The 23,189-nt window shown below is 47.9% G+C and overlaps 1 protein-coding gene across 1 annotated transcript in view; it reads left to right on the top strand.

Moving 5' to 3' along the window:
* The first annotated feature begins 1,836 nt into the window (after positions 1-1,836).
* The window catches only part of INTS6 (integrator complex subunit 6), a 28,973-nt gene continuing 7,620 nt past the window's right edge, over positions 1,837-23,189 (top strand). Inside the window, 13 exon segments of the mRNA XM_078876113.1 lie at positions 1,837-2,265; positions 2,470-2,547; positions 12,811-12,960; positions 14,628-14,717; positions 15,123-15,306; positions 15,817-15,945; positions 16,713-16,876; positions 18,610-18,762; positions 19,440-19,572; positions 20,323-20,417; positions 20,721-20,831; positions 21,655-21,888; positions 22,165-22,300. Coding sequence (XP_078732239.1) covers positions 2,155-2,265; positions 2,470-2,547; positions 12,811-12,960; positions 14,628-14,717; positions 15,123-15,306; positions 15,817-15,945; positions 16,713-16,876; positions 18,610-18,762; positions 19,440-19,572; positions 20,323-20,417; positions 20,721-20,831; positions 21,655-21,888; positions 22,165-22,300 — 1,768 coding nt within the window. The 5' untranslated portion in view covers positions 1,837-2,154.

Here is a 23,189-nt window from a genome sequence, read left to right on the forward strand (position 1 = left end):
AATACAATAATACAAATATAATACAATAAAAATTCTCACGACGTTTCGACTGCAACACAAGCAATCATCAAGAACCAAGAATATGAATCCCTGCAGTCACGAAAGCTTTAAATAAAAATTTATGTAAATGGTTTCGCGTGACCCTCTGCAGCCACTAGAGGTCGCGATTCGGGAGACGTGGAAAGTGAAACGGGGTGAACAATAATCCTCGGGATTGTGATTTTTTTTCACGCGTGGCTCTTTGTCAATCCACTGCTGAATTACGGCCCGTATAATACAAGGGTGGCGTTAACTTTACGTCTGAATGTACTGCGGTGATATCTGTAACAGTGATCAGCGTTACTCAATTGGATCAGGGCAACAGCCGGAAGAGATCCTAGAAATGGAATGGATCTGCTTAAGACATTCAATGGATCGCAATAGCTGGACGTGAAGTGGAATCGCAAAGGCAGGAGTGGACCAGGGTAACACCTGGATTTGATCACAAGTCCTGGGAGTGGGTCACACATAAAGCACTAGAATTACAAAGAAAAGAGTGGATAAGGGTAACAACTGGAACGGATCGCAATGCACAAGGAATGGAGTGGGTCAGAGCAAGAATTGACTGTCTGGAGTGGATCAGTAAGTACTGGAATGAATCACATGGGCAGAAATGGAACGTAGCAACGAATCTCAGTGGAACGTCGCAAGGAATTAGAGCAAGACCTGGAGTGTATTGTACGGACTGGAATTGCCGGAACTGTACGACTGAATAATAAGCGCAGGAATGGATCACACTCACTGGGATGGGGGTCGGGCAAGGATTGGAATGGAGCCTCGGGTATGGATTATGAGTTTTTAGTTTATCATGCCCCAGTTGTTTCCTTATGTCATCAACTACACACCGCTGCTCGCGTTGCATTCGTGCGCCGAGGAAGGAGCGAACACATTCAGTGGTCGGGAGACTGGGAAAATCCGGACTGGACTTTTCAACAGAGGCCATGACCCTGATCGCCACGTGCTGTACGGCCCACGCTGTACAGCCCACGTACAGCCATTTCATTCAGGCGGGGGAGGTCGCAGGAGTTAATACTGGCGTGTTCGTGCGGGCTGTGACTTACGTGAACATTAACCGCGTGCTCTTTAACGTCTAAGTAATCCACAGTGAACGCGTTTGCGGAAGTGACGTTCAATGAACGCGACATGGTCTCATTTTACACGATCTCAAAATACATGCATTTAACATATTCGTCTAAAAAACACTGCGTCAATGGGGCGGGAGGGTGGGGGGGGGCATATAATGGGCGACGTTTCAGGCAACGGACCCTTCACGTGCTACGACTGTGATGCATTTTTTGTAATTCGTACACCGCTAACAAACGCATTATGGCCAGCTGATGATATCTCGCGTGCCTACTGGTGGCACGGTACACGCGAACAGCACGCAGCCCGCAACGAACGCTAATTACGCTCCTACCTATTACGTAAACTTGCCCTACCGAGCATCATCGTAATACAATATGCTAATGAGCTTGCACCGGTAACCACGCCCACATCGCGGCTCATTAACATAAACCGCCTTTCGCAAAAGTTGGATGGGTGGAACTCCTAAACCAATCGCGCGTTGCGACGCCCACATTAAGCCTCATGAATAATGTATAACCCGGGTGACAGCCGACCAATAGCGATCCACAACGCCTCTAATTAACATAATTTATGGCGTCGTGCCGTCGCGGGCGGGGCGAGTGTCGACCAATCGCTGCGCGCGACGCCGCGATTAGCGTAATATATGCGAAGGGGCGGGGCGAGCGTTGGCCAATGGCGTGTCGATGGCGGAATGATCACATGAGGCGCGCGCCGTGGCGAGCCTCAGCTGCTGAGGAGGCAGCTTAGGAAGAAGTTGTTCGGGAGAACGCGGGCCGGGTTAGGATACTTTATTTGGGGGGGGAGAAGCTTTCTTTTTAAATTTATAGGTTTTTTTTAAACAAATCCCGCAGTTTGGGTGAGAGGTAGAGGGGGGGGGTGGAAAGGCAACTGTTTTCCCCCCCGTTGGCCATTCAGTAGGGCGGGCAACTTTTAAAGATTTTAATTATTTTATGCAGTAGTGGTGTATGTGTCTCTTGACTCTGTAATCTATATCTGTAGAGGGAGCCTGGATGTGTATATTTCGCCACAATGCCCATCTTACTTTTCCTCTTAGACACGTCCGCGTCTATGAACCAGCGTACTTATTTGGGGACCACATATCTCGACGTTGCAAAGGGTGCTGTTGAGATATTCATGAAGGTAAAAAAAACAACAATATTCCAGTCTTCGTGTATTATTACTATTATATACGTCTTAAGTATATAACAAACCGGAGCTCATTTTTTACATTGCTTTTTAAAAATAACGCGATGCGTCGGTATTCGTCAGGCAACTTTCTCTTGGACTTTTGGCTCATTCGCGTCATTATTTTTATTTATTTCTCTCTCTCCTTGTGTTTAACAGCTGCGTGCCCGAGACCCCGCGAGTAGGGGTGACAGATACATGCTAGTAACCCTCGATGAGCCGCCCTACGGCATTAAGGTAAACACCGAACAAAAACCTGCTCACTAACGTCTTTGTAAAACCGACAGCCTCGCACGAGGCTTGTGTATCGTTTAAAAGGTTTATATCTTGTCATTTTATTTCATCTTCCTTTGTCGTCTCGTCGTTCGTGGTGCTGCTGCGTGTGCGGGAACCTCGTCATCTCATCCTTTTATTTCCCTTCCCCACCTCCTGTAACAAATGGGCATGAAGGACAACAAACCATGATCGTGTTGGGAGGCATGCGCGTGTCTGTGTGTGTGAAGGGAGGGGGGCACGGCTATCGTCGATTGAAAGCAGCCGTCGTACCGCCTTGTTCACCTCGTAACGTAAAGATTAATCGTTTAAATGTCGGCGGCGGCGGCGTTTGTTACAATGTTTAGTGTGAGCGCAATGCGAGTTAACGACGAGGGACGCGGCCGCATCGCTCGCTCCGCCTGTAATGGCGGACGCGCTCCCCGACGACTGTTGGGAGGAAATTATGAGGGGGGGGGGGTGTGACGTAATCACGCGCGGGCGGATGTGACGTCATACCGGTGGGCGGGGGGGGCAAAAGGCGCGAACTCTCCGCCGCGAGACGTCACCGCGTCGGCGTCGTGACGTCACCGCGTTCAGTCGTGTTGGGGGTTGGGGGTCTCTTACCACCGCCGCGGCGAGACCCGCGCGGTGACGTCACCAGGGTCGGCGTCGTGACGTCACCGCGTCCGACCCCGGCGTTCGTGTGGGGGGGTGGGGGTCGCTTACCAACCGCCGCGGCGAGACTCGCGCGGTGACGTCACCGGGGTCGGCGCGGTGACGTCACCGCCGACAGTCCCCACGTGGTGGCTTTGCTGCAATGGTGGAAGGCAACGCGGGGTGATGGTGGGGAGATTTTAACTGAGAGATGAATCGATTCTCTTGTGCGGCGCTCGACTTAAAACGTTTTGGCGGAGTCGAACAGTCCGCTGTTTCCTTATCTCTTTAGGACAAGGGAACATCGGATGTACGCATTTTAGTGGCCGCCAAATGTGTCGTTTGTACGAGTTGTGAATTATCTGAAACCCAATACAAATAGGCACTTTGGGTCGATCAAATTAGAATGTGTTCACGATGCCTAGACCGGATGATGTTGGGAATCGATTGCGTTCGATTCGTACTGTACCGATAGATTACTTAGTCACACCTCTTACAGATGCTACTCGTGCCACAAGGGCAAAGGAAGAATCTGTTGGTGACATCGTCAGTCATGTCCAATCCACTGCTGGATGAAGGCCTCCCTAAACCACCTGCTTTGGTGCGGGCATGCGCCACCTCGCACGATAACGATGTGTAAAATGTCACCGAGCACCTGCACTGATTTGAACTCCATCTTCTCGGTGTGCGTCCTCTTTCCATTGGCTGCTACTCCCGTCATTTAGAGTATTTTGCCGCGTTACATTTCCACATTACGATAAGCCAGTTGGTTGAGCTATCAATTGTGAACAGGTCGCTTCTGAAAATGAGCTGCGATATCGCTCAGTGGGCCTTACCTGGTAAAATAAAATAAAAAATAGTTTAGTTTATAATCTTAGGTCTAAGCTTGTCCGCCTTGAATTCACACTGATCGTGAACAAGTACGGTCAAACAATTACTCCAGCAGTGGATTGGCAAAGGGCTGCACACGTCAAAATTCACACGTTTGTTCAAAAGCCCTCTGCTCTGAACCACTTGCTCAAGACGGCCAGCCTGCTCGGCGAGAAGTCCCTGTTTACCTCTTGAGTTAATAGCTCATGAGACAAAGGAATGGGGACTTGCCACCCCCTGAACTGCACGCGTTTCTGTTTCCGGCAGTAGTATTGATAAGAACAGAGTTAATAAGTTGTGCGTTTATACACCACCACCATTACCTTTGCCAACACTCCCTGCGGTGGTGGAGTAGTTGGCACCACGAGCTGTGAACCTGATTGACATATTTTGATTACGGATCACGGCTATCATCAGTGGCGAGTGATATCTGAAGCGTTCCTGAGCTCCCCTCAACTCTTCACCAACCCAGCACTGATAAGTGTGAAGTACAGTACGGTCAAACATCCCCCATAACTGACACTACAGGGAAGTCTCAATTCCGCTGTGAATATTTGTGTGTTGGTGGACTTCCATCTGCCTTTTAAAGGGCATTGCAGGCCTTTAAATTTATTATCTCAAATGCTAAGCATAGTTGAGCCTGGGTAGTGCTTTGATGGATGGTCAACCATGTACAAATAGATCTTAAAGAGGGCTGCCGAGGTACGCGGTGGACAACGGAGCGCAGTGCAGCAACGTACATGATTGTGCTGGCCTGCCCTATCATTCAACTGACACTGACCACCCTGAAGTTTGGTCAAATGACCCCCACGACCACTAGCACGGCATATGGAGGCTTTCATCCAGCAGCGGATTGACAAATCCTATCAAATATTAGCTGATGAGGTTCCCATAGTGTAGATGCTTGCCCCGAGCTCTCATACTCTGATGGTGCATTGTCTTTGAGTTGTGCGCCTTTTGGCGTCATCTGGTCCAACACCATGTGAGAATAGGCTCTAAGGAAAGCTGTCTCGGGTGTGGACCAATCAACTTCAAGGGCAGTGCACATTATCAGAGTTATGTCTTTTGTTTGTATTATGACTGAAGGTATTGCGGTCTATGCAAACATGACTCCTTGTAAAAAGGTGTCAGTTTTGTTGGCAGATAGAAGGGTAAAAAAACAATTATAATATTAGCTGAGTTTGACGGGATCACCAACTTTTAATCGTAGGTCATTTGTATCAATACACTGCTGGATGACGACCTCTCCACACCACACGGGTCGTGGGAGTTGACCATACCTTTCCACGCTGGTCATTGTGTGTTGGTGATGGTCGGCAGTACAGACGTAGATGCATAGACGTAACTATAACTATGGATCTTGCTGCACTCTCCTCTTCCCTCCTACACGTGGCTGCTAAGTACTTCTATATATATAAAACAACATGTTTTATGCATGGTGGTTGCCTGTCCATCTTCCAGGAATGGATTTAATTGGGCGCTTTCTATGTTATTACATAAGCTCACTAACTTTACTTTCTGGGACATTGGGAGCCATCGACTGGACAGGCGCTAGGGCCGTTGAGCATCAACACTCGCTTAACCCATACGCCTTCTAAACCAACCTTCGCAGCCATAAATGACCTTTGGCTCTTCTCCCATGTGACATTAACCCACTTGGCACATTTCTCATAAGGCCTTCAAGTTGCAGCCCTGCGCATTTTAAGGCTATACAATTGTGAGTGATGTCACGAAAAAGGCCGTGTCTGGCGAGGTGCATGCCGATGCTACACCGATATGAAAGTGCACCGGATGCAACCAAGTACTGTACAGTGTGTTTACAGGCTGGGATCATTGTGAAATGCACACACACAAGTATCCTTCATTTAGCCTTCTCGACTGTTGGGGCTAGTGCTGTTGGCGAGCATCCATTAAGGTCGGCATGATTTTGGGGGATGGTGGAGCCAGTACTATGCCCAGCCACCATTGTCTGCCGAGTCCCTGATGTTTAAACACTGCACCAGGTACTCCTTTGTTGTGTTGTCACTGGCCTTAACCATACAAGTTTTTATGCGATTGTGTCCGTGTGGGTTCTGTTTGTATTGCCACGTATCGATAGATTGATGTTCTTTGTAGCAAATCACCCTGGTGATATCGGCTGAGCTTTTGACTGCGCAGTGTAATTCAATTGGGATTTATAAAGCGTCTAAATGCAACCGCAGTTGACTATGCCGCGCAAAGGGTTGAAGTGCATATAGAGACAATTTAAAAAGGACAGATTGGGGTATTTTTTTGGAGGTGAGTGAAACGGAGGATAGAATGCAGCAGACACAGAAAGGTGAAATGAAAACGTGTGGCGAAGGTGCAAATAAATAGGAAGTCGTCTTTTATCAGCTGCTGTCTCTCCACTGCTGGATAAAGGCCTCCCCACACCACTATCGTAAGGATTTTATGAATTGAGAAGTTTATGCTCGTGATGAATGTCCCTTTGTCTGTTGAGCATTAATTTTTAATGTATGCAAATGCCATTGCAGCTAATTGCATGCTAATGTTACGTTTAAGCTAATGAAGCAAACAGTTTGGTACAAACAAGATTAAACAAATGAGAAACGATGCAAACGGGATGGTAAAAAGTCAAACAAGGCCATGGAATTGAATCATAAATCTACTCGTGACCCTGATTTCTAACGATTGAATCCATGTGGGGGTGATTCATTACTACGTATCAGAGACACAACTGTGCTGTTCGCCATTAAGTGGCACTGACGATCACACCACAGCGCTTGTGCCAGGCTAGGTGCACTTTATTAGAGATGGGCAGCTATCGACAGAATAAAAGGGGGAGGTTTTTAGCTTGCATATAATAAGCAAGTGAGGTGGTGGATTTGACAGTGTACTTGGCCAGCGGAATGGCATATTATATATTATTATGTTGCTCATTGTCTTTAAGATGAGGCAGGAGTTAGCTTCATGTCATTGGAATGAGGCCAAGCTGTCTTTTTTGTCGACCGCGCGGTCCAGTGAGTTTTTATGTCCCGCCGTGGTTGGGTCAGCAGAGTTTGTATTGCTGTATACGGTAGTTTTTTTCCCCATGATTTCTCTTTTTGTAATCTAACAAGGGCTCCGTGGCCTTGTGTGGAAGGTCCTTTCTGTAAATAGCATTGTCATGTGGGAGTTGGCTTTCAGTTGAGGTTAAAGCCAGGGCCAGGCTGACTACAACCACAAGCCACTTCATCAGCCAAGGAGAATGCGAGTAGGTGGTGACCTGATGACGATGATGTTTATTATAACTACACACTGAACTTGCTTTTTAACAATTATTCCGCCACCAAGCTTATGTGAAATGAGTTGCAAACCTCGATGACTCGTCAGTCGTCGCTTGCTGTCAATGACGAATTTGCGAAAGCAATTTTGGCCTGCGTTTGTAAGGAGGACGAGCGGTGGAGCAACGGTTAGCACACTGCTCTATGAACTCTGCAACCTGAGGTCGATTTCTGACTGATATCTGGACAGGTGGTCTTTCCCCCGTTTCACTCGCCTGCACTATCCAATGTGGTGAAGTATGGTCAAGCAGTTTCCATGACTGACACTGCTTGGGAGTAGGGCTTCATCCAGCAGTGTATTGATAAAAGAGTTGAAATAATGAAGAATTTATTAATTGCAGCTTCCAAAGCAGTTCCCGAGATTTTAAAGTAAGAATTGTGTGAGTTCTTTCCGTTTATTGTGGATTCGCACTCAGTGCGGTGTGGAACATGTGTTGTCTTTACTTGACAAACTTGAGCGTGGAATGGGAATTCTATTTTACGATGTTGGGGGGAGGGGGGCGGTGGTTTATTATATTAATTTAACACCCGCTAGGATAACATAACCGTAGACTTAGAATGATGCGTTGATTCCTCAATTAAAATGGATTCTTACGCTCATACATTCAATTTAATCACGTGTGAGAATAATTACTTACGTTTTGTGTAAGTTATACGCGAATGTTATATTTAGACGAGTGGAGTAAACAGCTGTGCAGATACAGCAAACATGAATAACATTGTAAATTAAACGGTAAAGAAAGACGAATTATTCTTCAGTTGAATCGTGACTTTTTGAATTGTCACATTGTGGCAAGGTGCGTGTAGAACTTGAATTGCCATATATTGTGGATTAGTGTATAAGACGCTTTGTGTAAAAAAATAAGACTCATCAAAACTTGTGTCCGTCAATGAAGTTACACAAATCTGGTCACACATACAACAAATTATAAGATGCAGGTCCAACTTTTCCTTGAAAATACAAGAGAAAGTGTATCTTACAATCTAGACGATAGAGAATGTGGTAATTTATATTTGTAAATCATTACAGGCATCCACAGATTGTTTTTGAAAGTATGTTTTATTGTTGTTTTGAGCCTAAAGCAATGTTAGACTTTGTGATGGTGTTTTGACTTCGATTATCAAGATTGTCTTCGTATATATGTTGCTAAAGAAGTTTGTTGTAACATGTTTGAGGAATTTGTAGCCACCTAAGTTGCTGTCCTTTCGTAACGAGCTCACGGAACTGACCATTGACCAGTACGCAGAATGCTAATTACCACACGGGTGGCTGTTTGAAACAAATCTAATGGGGAGCAGTGTGGGGGTCGAGACCGAGAGAAGAAAGAAAATGTGCAAGTCAGCGGTGTTTTTTTGTTCATATAATTTCACGCTCACTTACAGTGACATCGTCCTTTAATCTTCCGTGCTTATTTGGAACTCTGTGTTTTTGTTGTTGTTGTTACCGGGATGGTCTCGTGTCTTCCCCCCGGGGACGAAACTGAGATGAAGCATCTGTATTTAGCCTCGACCTGAGCTCGACCCGACCGCGCGCACACCAACGCGTCTGACGCGCGCGTGGCTTTGGTCCTTTGTTGCTCGCTCGGGTGGTGACTTGTTGCAGAGAGCTTTGTAGTTGCAATCCAACAGTCCGCCCTGGTTATTACAGCGCGTGTTAATCGCGAAACAGTAGTCTGCTTCATAGTGGACATCCGATGGATCCGCTGAAGTAATTCGAAATAAATAAGCCGTTGTGCTGATGTCATGGTTCACATATGCCAAATTTGGGCATTTTGGTTTCCTCCATCGTAAAATAAATATCTGCAAAAAGGAGTTGGTTAAACATTTCCGATGTAGTACTGTCCTTAAATAATCTTGACTTAGTTAGGCATTCCTTGCTAATGTGTGTTTTATATTACTTGCTCTTACAATGAGAAAAAAAAATGGAGCAAAAATTGAAAAGTGCTCAAAGAAACTTCATAGTGTTCCTTCATGTGCTTAAAATGTGGTTTCTGCATTTGATATTAATTTTTTTTACTGCAATTGTCCTAGCTAGGTTAAGCAGAATCAAGTAAAATATCAGTCCATAAAAATCTGCTTCACCAATGTGTCCACATAGATGCATGCAGAGGCGGATGACCCGATTGCAGATGGGCTACTGAAATCATCTCATGCGGTTGGGGTTCTCAATGGATTGGGAGTCTAACCGTATTTGGGAGCAGGCCGCGTGCGTGACAGACCACCGATCGTTGCTCAAGCTGTCCTACTTCCACCTGGTCTCCGTCATCCACAAAGACCAATGCCGAATTAGGAGCGGGAATATAATAGGATGGTTAGCGTTACCAGTAAGTGCAGATTGAATTTACAAGGAAATCTTAAATCTGGATTGTTGTATCGCGGGGACGCGTAACGTATCCCTTACAAAATGCGCTCGCTACCACATCGAGCAAAGTTCTCCATATGGTTAAGTTGCCCATCCTCCGTGTTGTTGAAATCCCATAACTCTTGTAATAATTTTTTTTTTTTAAACCGCGTAACTAGCTGAAGGCGCTTGTGTCTCCGCACACGTGCGGGATCGTAGAGCGATTTCCGTGTGAGCGTTGAACATTTTTGCCGTTTCAAAAGATGCAGCTGCAGTTCCGCGTGCAATTGCGGCTCTAAATGACGTGCACGGCCGTTAAGGAGAAGCCGTGTAATCTCGCGCGTCTGGCGAGCGTTAATTGCACACATTACGTGGAAATGTAACGTAAGCAATTGTAACAGCGGTTGCAGTTGCTTTCCCGCAGGCTAAATTAACGTGTGTGGCATTGCCGCCATCCGCACCCCACGAATCTTGAAAAAGTGTCTTATACGATGTGTGGTTTCTAAATCGTAGAATATAGCGTACGAGAGTTGTAAAATATCATCATCCTTGTCTCGTGCGTGCACAGCCAGTGCAGATGCTGTCATTTTCTTTTGTCTCTGGCCAAATCGTCCTGAATTATTTAAATGTCATAAAATCCCGAAAACCATCGCGGCATGAGCCTGGTTATTACTTGCATTGGGAGACTACATGGGAGATTAACATTTACCAACCTCTTACAGTCCCTTTGTGGTTGACGGAGACATGGTTGAAGTAGGACAGCTTGAACAGTGACCGGTGGCGCTGTCATGCACACGGCCTGCTCCCAAATACAGTTAGACTCCCGATCCTTCAAGCACCCCCGCCGTATGAGATGATTTCAGTGGTCCATCTGCAATCGGGTCATCCACCTCTGCATGCTTTTGTGTGGACACTTGTTGTGAAAAACCCAGAATAAATATCTACCTGCAGTGAAGCAGGTTTTTACGGACTGATATTTCACACGCACCGCAATGACATTAAAATATCAATCCTAGGCAAATAACAAACCTGAATCGTGACGATTCAATTGCTTGATAATACTAACAACCCTTTGTTGTTCCACTGCTGGATACTGGATAAAGGCCTGGCATGTCGATGATAGTCTGTTTGACCATACTTCATAGCTTGGTGAAGAGGAGGGGTGGCCCAGGACTGATTCGGATATCACGCGCCATTAATGTTGGCCGTGGCTGGGTAGCACTCTGGCTGTTACGTTAATATTCAGTGCGTGAACCAATGCGCCACTGTGCCACTGCTTTCCCCCATTAATAGTAATAATGACCATGTTTAAATGCGATAGCTGCTTCTCAGATTTGTCTCCTGGCAAATCCCCCCCGTCTCCATTTGTGTGTCTCGCATATCCTAGCCGCCGCTGTTTGGCTCTGGGCTGAGTTGGTAAATTCGGTCAACGTAACTTAATCTCCGAATATGGTTGAGCAAGGGTGGCTTGGCACGAGTCGGGCTTGTGTCTGGGTCTTGGATCGGCGGGTATGATTGTGTCCATGGCATCCTACTCTTAATGAGCCAAGGGACGACGACGCTGTCTTAACGGTTGCGTCGCCTGATTAACGCACGTCGACAAGAAGTTGTTTTTTAACGGCTCGCCCGATCCCACTCCGAGTAGGGGGGGTGGGCCTCAAGGAATCCTTCTCAACGTGTTCGGGGGTTGAACTGGAGAAATAAATGTACACGCAAAAACGTGTGAACGCATTGGAACGGGTGAAGCAGATTACCAATCATTTTTTCAAGTGATGTTCTTTTAAAAACTGTTGTTGCCAGCGCTGCTGCTAGTTAACAAGGCTCGCTGACAGGTTTTCATACATATTAAACTAACATTTGGTCACTGTTCAATTGAGTTTTAATAAATCACTTGCACAATGTAATTTAATCAGTGAACTTATTTAATGTTAGGCCAAATTTATATAGACCTGAACATTGGTGTAAGGGAGCCATGTGGTAAGTTTGGCAGTTAATTGCTTTTTGCGAAAACCATATCTGTAATATAATTACAGAGGCCGACTTGAAAATTATGGCCATGGAAAGTGTGGGTCGTGGCATTCGTGGAGTATGTTGAGTGGTGGTCACGATGAACTCCTCGTGGGTGATAACGCGTGTTGGCGATCACTGTGCACACAACAATTCACCATTCCCAGCGGTTTGATGAATTATCATGATGGGGGTGGGGAGTCACGAATGCATTCCAGGATTTATTCCGTTTGTGCTTGGTGTTTGCCGTCCCGGTTTGTATCATTGCTTATTTTTCTTTCTCGTTTGTCCATTTGTTTGCTTTGTTAGCCTAAATGTGACATTGGCGTCAGATTGGTATATAATTTGCATATGCAATTTTAAAGCATGTGATTCGGAAACGTACAACTCGAATCTGTCACGGGTGTCAATTTGAACTTTAACCAATGCATAGATCCAAACTGCCATGGCCAGGCTACTGACTCGCATTGAAAAATGCGACCGCATCACACATCAGTCCAACACTCTCAACCTTTCACTGTCTCTCAATACAGTCCCGCAACACAAGTCGTCAACATCCTCTACGGACGCACCCCTGCCTACCTTTCTTGTCTCATCTCACTCTACTCTCCGTCACGCTCTCTCCTGCTTCTCTCGTCTCACTCTCCTCCCCACCATGCACTCCACTACAGTCACCAAGGCTTTCAATCGAAGCCCCCAAGTCAACGATCACTCGGTGAGAGGCCAATTAATACGCGTTTACATGCGGGAGTAAATCGTAAGACCTGGAGAAAACGAACGCGTGCGAGGGGAAAACACTATCCCATACAGACGAAACGGATGGGAGTCCACATGTTTGCTGTACTAGCTTGTGGCGAGCCAGGGTATGGCACTTCGACTGCCATGGGAAGGGAGTTCTGCAACATTTGTGCGATCTACCAACCCTCACCTCCACAGTGCTGAATTATAGCCGTGTCGCACCTACACCCAGCTAACGCTGATCTCTGGTGGTGATGTTGAGTGCTGTGGCAATGGCGAGTGCTGCTCGTGGCATTTTAGAGTGGTGGTAATGGCAACGGTGGTCTTGTGCAGGCCGGCTGGAAGGAGAACCACGCGACGTTCATGAGCGAGCTCAAGAACCTGCAGGCCACGGGTCTCACTACGCTGGGACAGGCGCTCAAATCCGCCTTCGACCTCCTCAACCTCAACCGCCTCGTCTCCGGCATCGACAACTACGGGCAGGTGCGAGGGGCCGCCGGGCCGCCGACCGGAGGCCCAGCCACTGACGTCCGGCGCTGTGGTTGGGCTGCTGGATTGTGAAGTAGAGCGAACAAATGCCGACAGATCAAAGAACTGCTGCTTCGTGTCCCTGTGTAGATATGCGCTTTATGATTTATTTTCAATTATTGCGCAGATATTTGTATTTACTTGAAATTGTAGTGCGTAACAAGCTGCTGCGAAGCTAGCCTACGTAACGAGCGACGTTGCTTCGAGTAATACGACTGCGTGGCTGTGTGATGTGTGTTGGGGTTGTTGCTGCGTGTTCGGCATTGTCGGACGTTTCGCTTCAAGTTGAAGAGCGGTGTACAGTACAACTGCCAAGACCTATCTCGTAGGAAAGGGAACGAGACCATCAACCCGCGCTGCACTTGAGAACCTGGTTTAATCGCGGGGTGGCTGCAAGCTGGATTCAAACCCTGCTAGGATCTCAGTGATGCCATCTCAGTATCTCTGACTCCTGAGCCACAGGAGGTCTCTTATTTCAAATGACAACTGCAGTTTGTCTTCTTGGTTCTTTCGGTAAAGTCACGTAGAAGGGAAAAAATAAAATAATAAAAATAAAACATAACAAAATAATTCTCACGACGTTTCGGCCACAACGCAAGCAGCCGTCCTCAGGTGAGAATTATTTTGTAATGTTTTATTTTTATTATTTTATTATTTCCCTTCTACGTAACTTTACCGAAAGAACCAAGAAGATGAATCCCTGCAGTCACGAAAGCTTTAAATAGAAATTTAACTGCAGTTTGCTTCGTTGAAACCGCTTTAATAACACGGTTACCCGCCTCTGTCAATATGCTGAGATAAGCACTGGCCTATTGTGTCTGGTGGTTTATTTACGCCACTGTTAAGCCCTTGACATTTAAGACATGCCCTAATGTCCCTGTGTTTCGTCTCAAGAATTTAACACGGTTACCCGCCACCGTCAATATGCCGAGATATGCACTATCCTATTGTCTGGTTTAGTCACGCCATTTAAGACTATGCCCTATTGTTCCTGTGTTATTTCTCAAGTTAATTCGTATATATAACTTTATGCTACTCATGTGTTTTTTTATTTCTTAATATTTAGCTTGTAGGATTTTTTTTCCTCAATATGGCTTCAGAGTTTTGCCTCCATTAAGCAATTAGAGCTAAAGACCAAATTATCCACAACGCACTCAAATCTCCTCCGATCTCAGAAACGTTTGAGCCAGGATAGTGCTTGGGTGAGTGACCGCCATGCATTACTGGGGTGTTTTCGTGTCGTGAAGCAGGTGGATTGCTTCACTATTCTGGCAAATCGCCCGATGATGCTGGATGTTATTACCAGCGAAACGTCGTCCTCAAATTGTAAATGTTGTGGATTGACTCTCTAATTGGCATGTGTTTTGCTTTATAAGGAATACAGTTGTAAGGTGCATTACTTAATAGGCTTAATAACACACCGGTGGGCTGAAGTCGTAACTAATTGGCATTTGTTTGTGACAAATCCCTTACTAATTGGCTGTGTCGGTTGGTGGAGGGTTACGACACATTTATACTTACGCGATCTAACCCAAAAACCTTTACCATGCTTAATATTGGTCGCGAAAGCCTACGTGCTAAACTGTTTTCGTGCGTTCGTTGGCGCGCGTTTCTGTGTGTAGGGACGCAATCCGTTTTTCCTGGAGCCTGCGATCGTCATCACGATAACGGACGGGAGCAAGTTGAGTAACGGCTCAAGCGTACAAGATGAGGTATGTATGGCTCGTAAATATTGCACCTTGGCATTCTCATCCTTCCTCGGCAAGCCAGCAATGTATCGGGGGGTGGTAGAGCATTTGCCGCTGGTTGAAGATGTTTGCGGTTCCAATCCGGCACGCCGCCACGGTTATTTCCTCAGGTGCTTTCACCATAAAATAGCAGCTTCGTGCCGTCCGCTTGACAAGTGGACGTTAAAGATCCCATGATGTCATTATTGGCTGATGCATAAACACTTTCAACCTAGGTTGGAAAGCATTACGAAGTCATCGCAACGTTGCGTTCGTATTTCCGGATGTTATTCCTGTGTGTCCTAGTGGTAATACGTTCGTGTCCGCCTGTCTGCTCGAGTCGCCGCACCTCAAACAAAAACCCTTCCCTCCCGTGTGTCCGTCTGACAGCTCCAGTTGCCGCTGTCATCGCCGCTGCCAGGCAGCGAGCTGACGAAGGAGCCGTTCCGCTGGGACGAGCGTCTGTTTGCGCTGGTGCTGCGTCAGCCTGGCAGCACGGCGAGTGAGCCCGAGCAACTGGGCAGCGTGCCGCTCGACGACTCGCCCATCACGCCCATGTGCGACGTCACCGGGGGTGCGTGCCGCTGACGTCACCGCGGCCGCCATCGCGATCGTCGTCATCGCTGTCGCCATGACGATCATCATCACCTTGGCCGTCATCGTCACCTTCGCCGTCATCACCTTCGCCGTCATCACCTTCGCCGTCATCACCTTCATCAACATAACCACCACCGCAGCCACCATCGCCGCCATTATAATTAGTAATGCTTCGTTTTCTTGGTTATTTCGGTAAAGTCACGTAGAAGGGAAGTAATAAAATAATAAAAATAAAACAATAAAATAATTCTCACGACGTTTCGGCCACAACGCAAGCAGCCGTCCTCAGGTGAAAACCAGGTCTGTCGAGGCGACAGCTGTCGCTGCTTGCGTTGTGGCCGAAACGTCGTGAGAATTATTTTATTATGTTTTATTTTTATTATTTCCCTTCTACGTGACTTTACCGAAAGAACCAAGAAGATGAATCCCTGCAGTCACGAAAGCTTTAAATCGAAATTTAATGCTTCGTTTGTTACGGTGGGCGCAGGCCGCTCGTACTGCGTGCGAACCCAGCGGATGCTGAACCAGTGTTTGGAGTCGCTGGTGCAGAAGGTGCAGAGTGGCGTGGTCATTCACTTTGAGAAGGTTGGGCCGGACCCGCCTCCCGTGTCCGAGGGTACGTATACCGCCTCGCCTCTTGGCACACACCTCTCCTCCTCTCCTGCCCCATCCGCGAGCAGCGCGGGCTCCCGTCGCCACTTCCCATAAGCTCTTGCGTGCAATGAATTTAACAATAAAATATGGCTTTTTTTTGTCTCTCCCAATTCTAATTTTGTTATATCGGCGTTTTGTAGAGGGAGGAAAGGTGCCGCAGTGTTTTGTGCACGAGGTCTCTTTAAGGAGCCAGGGTCCGATTCCCGATCTTGGCTAACGTGAGCTGCAAGTGATATCGGAACCGGTCATGGACCTGCTCTAGGTCAAATCGGCACGACATGTAAACATCAGCTCGGCGTGGTGCTACCCGCACCGCCCCCTCTCATGTGCCTTACCAGTCTTCATTGGTACTCGCCATTAGTTCTTGCCTGTGTGCGTGTGCTAACATGCATACGCGTGTGTGTACACATACATACTTGCGTGTGTGTGGTGTCGCGGTTTGCATGCTGTGCTACGAACCTGGCAACCCGAGTTCGATTCCCGCTCACGGCCAACACCGGTGACGATTATCTGAGCTGGTCCTGGGCCTCCCCTAGGTCGACTTGGCCACAAATGAGTTCCTGGTGCGGTGTGTAAACATCGCCACTGGAGACAAAGGCGGTCGCGCGTGGTGTTGGCCACCTACCCCCTCGTGTACCGTACCAGCTTTCATAGGTGCTCGCTAACAGCACTTGCTCCAACAGTCTGCTAGGGCTATACGGAGGATCTTTGTGTTTGTCTTTTGTGCAGATGGCGGAGCAGACTTGTCGCGTACCACAGCCTCGTGCTCCCCGCTGCCCTGGCACAGTTGCCACCGCCTCATCTACGTGAGGCCCAACCCCAAGACGGGAGTCCCCATCGGCCACTGGCCCGTACCCGAGGCCTTCTGGCCCGACCAGAACATCCCGGCGCTGGTGAGCGAGTGGCGCCGGTGTTAGCCGGCACGAGCGCTGCAGACAAAACTGGTTGGGGTGGGGGGTGGGGTCCCCTCGTACCGAGCAAACACGCAGGTTTACGTGTAGCAGCTATGCGATAGTTTTTTTCCTTTAAAGTAATAGGCCAAATTCACAATCAAACCTGACTGAATGCGCCAAATCTCGTCAGATCTCGAAGCCTAAGCAGTGATTCCTAAATTGCCTTGTGTTAGGCCACATAATGATTATAATATTTCTCACAACTAAAGTTAGCAAAGCTCAGAATTGTTCTTCAACTTACCGGTGAGCTGAAGCAATATTATTGCACGCTTAATGCTTTTCTAAGTGACATTTTAATTAGTTTTCCTGTGTAGGGTGGTAGAGGGTCTTACAACAAAACTATGGCCAGGTCATTGCATGTCCCCAGCCCAAAAATCTATTTTTTATTGTAATATTGGCTGAGAAAACCCTACATGTTAGGCCAAGCGGTGTTGAGCCAAGTTAATGTCTGCATGAGAGACTGCCTGAGAAAATACTGCATGTTTGCAGACCTAGAGCGTGGGAGCGAGGTCAGGGGCGAAGATTGATAAACCTCCCCACCGTGCCGCCATGTTCCGTCACGGCCCACTGCGCCCCAGGAGGGCATTCGTGAAAATAAATGGGAAATAAATGCGAGCGTGAGGTTATAAATGACCGAAGTTCTATTTTGACACTTTGCGATCTCGATTTAGTAATTGCTGCGCTAATCTCTCCAGGAACGGATGATTACCAGGACAAACAAAGATTTGCAAAAATAGGGCAAACGTGTCCGTCGGTGTGTCGCAATTGGGTCTTCCCCTTCACCACTACTCCCCCCCCGCCCCCAACATCTACGCCAAGTGGGAGCTCAGCGACCTTTATTAACGGAACGGAAGCTACCACGCGAGACTTGGCGGACGTCTCTTCTGTGATGGAAGAGTTGTTGATGCAGCGCGACTGATGCTTGTGACCTCCCGCCTGCTGCGTAGACAATGAATGAGTTTTTTAACATGTCTTCAGCAATCTCGTCCCTGCCCCAACAACAACAAAAATGTGGTCTCTGCATCGTGTCTCTTTTTTTACCAAGAGGCTTTTAATGGTTTCTAGATGAACCTCCCCCAGCCTGTTGTTTGACATCCAGAATAATGGATACTTAAAAAATATAACCATCATCCTGTCATCATCAATCTAGATTGAAAACTAATTTCTTCTTGTTTTTGCCCCGCACCCCCAATTAGCACGGTTGGCTATACATGGTGCGAAAGAAGTCAAACATACATTAAACTACACTATTGAACTATTTTTATTTTACAGGCAATGCCCACTGAGCTGTATAGCTCTTTTTCAGAAGTGACCTGGCCACAAATGATAGCTCAACAAAGTGGCTTATCACGTGGAAATATATAGCAGCTAAATATATACATCAGCATTCGTCATCTTACGATGCAGAAATCCATCTTGCCCCTAGACAGGATCATAACACACCGCTCCATCTCCTTGGTCGACATCGTCTTCTCAGGTGTATTTACCTCCTATTATTTTATTATTTCCCTTCTACGTGATTTTACCGAAAGAACCAAGAATATGAATCCGTGCAGTCACGAAAGCTTTAAATCGAAAAGTAAAAAATAGTTTATTGTCTTTATAATGAAATCTGAAACGACATCCGAGCGAGCGTGTTTTTTTATTTATTCCATGGGCCATGCTGCGTGCAGCCCCCGCGCACGGCACACCCCGTGGTCAAGTTCTCGTGCACGGACGGCGAGCCCATGGTGATCGACAAGCTCCCGTTCGACAAGTACGAGCTGGAGCCCTCGCCTCTCACGCAGTTCATCCTCGAGCGCAAGTCTCCGCACACCTGTTGGCAGGTGAGAAAATGATGAATGGCGGGTGGGGGGCAGAGTCGGTGGGGAATTGGTCGGCGGGGGGGGGGGGGTGCCATGTCTGAGCAGACAAAAAATGAACCCGTAAAAACTAAGTTTTTTTACTATAAATCCTTTATATGCGTGGCATCGGTTTTATTTTATTATTAATTTCTTGAGTAAGAGTTTCATTTTTATCACATTGGTATTTTAAATTAAATATGAAAAAAATTTTTTCCTAAAAAGTGGAAAATTTTGGAAAAACATTTTCACGAAAATAAATTGTCACGCCAACGAGTCTGTGTGCAAAATGTCAGCTCTATTGGATCACGGGAAGTGGGTTAAAAAACGACCGAAAGATTTGCACGGTCGTAAGCGCGCAAGCAAGCAAGTGAACTTAATATAAAGGATTTAAAAAGATGTTTGAATGCACAGATTGTTTCATTTAATTAAACGGATTGTTTAATTGAAACAAGTGCAAGCCTGTTAATTATACTAGTTGATTAGTAAGTTTGTATTCGCACCATTTTTGACAGTGCAGGGATTTCACAAAATCGCTGTTTCGTAGATTGATATAGTCTGCCCGTAGGGAGTGATGTCGCTATGTGCAATGCCCGCTCTCCGTCCGTTGGTGCCCTGTGCAACTCACTCGTTTTTTCCCGTTCGCCCGTCCCTCCCGGCAGGTGTTTGTGAGCAACAGCGGCAAGTACAGCGAGTTGGGCCACCCCTTCGGTTACCTGAAGGCCAGCACCTCGCTCACCTGCGTCAACCTCTTCGTCATGCCCTACAACTTCCCCATGCTGCTTCCGCTCCTGGGTACGGCTTTGCCCCCCCCCCCCCGACGCCAGCCGCCTCCCCTCCCCCTGTGCGCGACGGCGTTCCCTTGCCCATCCGTATTACGTGCAGTGCCCAGCGGTCCAGATGAGTTGCACGCTGAGAGTTTTACGTGTCGAAGAAAATTTTTAGCGCAGGGTATTAAAATTGAATGTGTAATATTGTAAGTGGAACACATCCGAGAGTGTGTGTGTGTCTGTGTGGTGGCGAGGGTAAGGGGTGGTGCGAGCGTGTGCACGCGCATGTGCAAGTCTGTGTGAAAATTTATATGCGGAGGGAGCTGGTAGGAACGTTGGGTTGCTCGGTCAATGGCCAGGGTCAACGGCGGCGTGGTGTATTCTGCAAATATGCCCGACTGTGAGAGCGGACACAAGCCGGCGTGAGTAGGTTAAACGTTGAGTTTTATAAGGGCACCACGGGGTGACCAGCCCCTCCCCACCCAGCCCCTCCCTACCCTCCCCACCCAGCCCCTCCCCACCCAGCCCCTCCCCACCCAGCCCCTCCCCACCCAGCCCCACCCCACCCTCCCCACCCAGCCCCTCCCTGCACGACGGACGGACACAATAATCCCCTGTGGGCTGGTGTAACCAGGAGGTTCCTACCAGTATATCTGTATGTGTGTACGTTTTTGTGTGTGTGTGCATGTATCATAGATGCTCGCTAAGAGCACTTGCCCCTACAGTCTATTAGGGCTTTACCAGGGATCTTTGTCCGTTTTGTGTCTTTGTGTAGATGATCTCTTCAAGGTGCACAAGCTGAAGCCGCCAGTGAAGTGGCGACAGTCCTTTGACAGCTACCTAAAGACGATGCCTCCCTACTACCTGGGGGTACGTGAGCTCTCGGTTCACGCTGTGTTTACCGCGCACACGGGGTTACACCGCAGGAACCACATGCACAGGTGGTGACAGCTGCATCATGTAAATGTCCACCTGAAGCCGAACTTGCAGCCATTTTACCCCTTTTTATGTACACGAAATAATTTCATGTGTGGCTATGTGTGGGGGATTTCATAACAAAACTTTCGCTTGATCTGTCACTGTGAACCTAACCACAATCAATAATTAATGGTAACATCGGCTGCGAAAAACGTCCCTATTTAAAAATTGTATTGTATTTGTTTGTGCGCACAGCCCCTAAAGAAAGCCTTGCGGATGATGGGTGCTCCTAACCTGATAGCGGAGAACGTGGAGTTTACGCTTAGCTACAGCGTCATCACCTACCTCAAGAAGCTGAGTCAGCAGGTGAGCTGAGGGGTGGGGCTGAGGGGCGGGCTGACAACGACCGTAAGTTCTGCCAATCGTCACCACCGATGCTCCGGATAAGCTGCTTACCGGGTGTTTTACTTAAGCCTGGCAACGCCCTACGTTTTACCCTTTGGTTTGGCTTTTTGCCTTACCTGTACCAGCACAATAGCAACGGAGAGACGGCTTGCTTGGCGGTTGTTTTTCACAGCTATATCAGAATCGGAATATTTATACTGGAGGAATCCGTTGAGCTATAAAGCTCTTTTTCACAGATGTACAGTAAGATCATTACAACGACAAACATGACAAAAACACGATTGTAGTGCAGAGTACAAGAAAGGTAAGCAAATCATCCAAACACATACAACTAAACCATCCCCATCCTACCAGGCAAAGCCCACTAAGGTATCAACTTATGTTTTAGAAGCGACCGGCCACAAATGATGGCTCAACAAAGTGTCTTATTATTTGAATATTTATCGCAGCAAAATGATCTCGCAGCAGCAAACTCAAAACATTCTAAATGAATACTTTAAACACTGTCGCTTGTTGGTCTCTATGACATGGCGGTGCTCTGCGAGAGTTCCGAACGGATTCCTCATCTCGTGACGTGGTGCCACGTTTACGAAGATGTCATTTACACATGCCAAAGTTTTCATTAACTTCTGACCAATAAAGCTCTGCTACTTAGCCCAGGTGGCTTAAGTATTTTCAATTACAGGATGAAACTGCTTCGAGCTTCATCAGGGTAGTGAATTCATGATTTGACGCGCGTCCTCCACTCGTGGCGCTGCCCTCCTGCCCCCCTGCGCGCTGCCAGGCCAAGCTCGAGTCGGAGCGCGTGATCAGCTCCGTGGGCAAGCGGGCGCCGCAGGAGGCCGGCCTCAAGGTGCGGACGCGCACCGCGGCCAGCAGCGGCGGCACCACGGCCGCCTCCTCCTCGCAGCGCCGGGAGCTGCGGCAACTTCTGGCCGGGCTGGCGGGCGATGCCCCCGCGCGCCACAACGCCGACATTAAGGACTTCCCCGGCTTTCAGATCGCCGTGCTCAACAAGGTGAGGCCGGCGGCGGCGGTGGCGGCGCTGACGGCGCTCTCGCGAAGGAGGTGGCTTTAGGTCGTTTGTGTTTTTATTTTGTAAGGAGATGTCCACGTACTTCATTTGAAAGGGTTGGAGGGGGGGGGAGGAGTGAGCTTCTCACCAGGGTGAAGGACACGGCGAGGGGCTCTCCCTGACGAAGCCCCGATGCTCTCCGATTCGCGACGATGTCTCGATTCGATGCACTCTGACCTGACTCTCCCTCTGACGCGCCGCCCCCCGCGCCTTCTGCAGGAGGTGAAGCCGCAGCCGTTCCGGAACGCGTACGACATCTCTCGGCGGGGGCTGCTGGATCAGCTGACTCGCATGAGGGCCAACCTTCTGCGGGCGACCACGACGCCGCACGGAGCCCTGCGCAGCACTGACGAGGGTGGGTGGTGGCGTGCACGTGCAGCGCTTGTGTCACTTAAACATGCACGTGTGCGTTGCATGTACGTTGGACTGCTTTTGCATCGCACGTAGCCAACCGAGCTAATCGGAGGTGCGGCACATGGGGCTTGCTTGGTCATACTTAATGCTGGTAAGAGTGGGTTGGTTGGAGTTTGGGATTTGGGCCCTGACTTGGTCTGAGAGTGACTGGGATATACCGGGTATGTATGACGGTATGTTGAACTTCTTTCGCACCGTACGTAGCCAACCGTGATAATCGGAGGAGCGGGGGAAGGACATCAAACTAAATAGAAAAAGCGGTTCTAAAGAAATGACTTTTTAATCTAGATTTTAAAATGCATAGTTCCAGACAGCCGCAGAAGCGCATCTGAAAGCACGCGATGCAGTGACCGTCTTTGTTCTATGGCAGTGCCCAAGTGTATTCCTGACTATCTGCGCAGTACGTTAAGGTTGTTACTCTGCTGGTGGCTTGCTTTGTTTTCTCAGTGTACTCTGGTTTCTACCCACATGCCAAACACTCGGTTACGAATTTCGCCAAACATCCCAATGCAGAAACCTCCTTGAGACGTTAAAGGTGAACAATAAGTGCAAATTATTGTTAAATGAGTCTTGAAATTCTGATATTGGACGTTACCAATAATATTTTATATTGGTGCTATGTTAATGGACACTTGAGCTGTGGATATGGGCTTCCCTGCCTGAGTGCGAAGCTTAGATAAACAAATCTCGGCCAGCTGACTCTCAAGAAACATGCTATAGTGTGGCCCCTCGTGACATCGCAGCCACTCGAATCTGCTCGCCTCGTTTTCATAGAAGGGGGGGAGCCAAATGATAGCAACAAGGGCCAGTGTTCGATTCCTAACTCTGCC

Source organism: Lampetra fluviatilis, chromosome 43 (assembly GCF_964198595.1).
Source record: "Lampetra fluviatilis chromosome 43, kcLamFluv1.1, whole genome shotgun sequence".
Classification (NCBI taxonomy): domain Eukaryota; kingdom Metazoa; phylum Chordata; class Hyperoartia; order Petromyzontiformes; family Petromyzontidae; genus Lampetra; species Lampetra fluviatilis.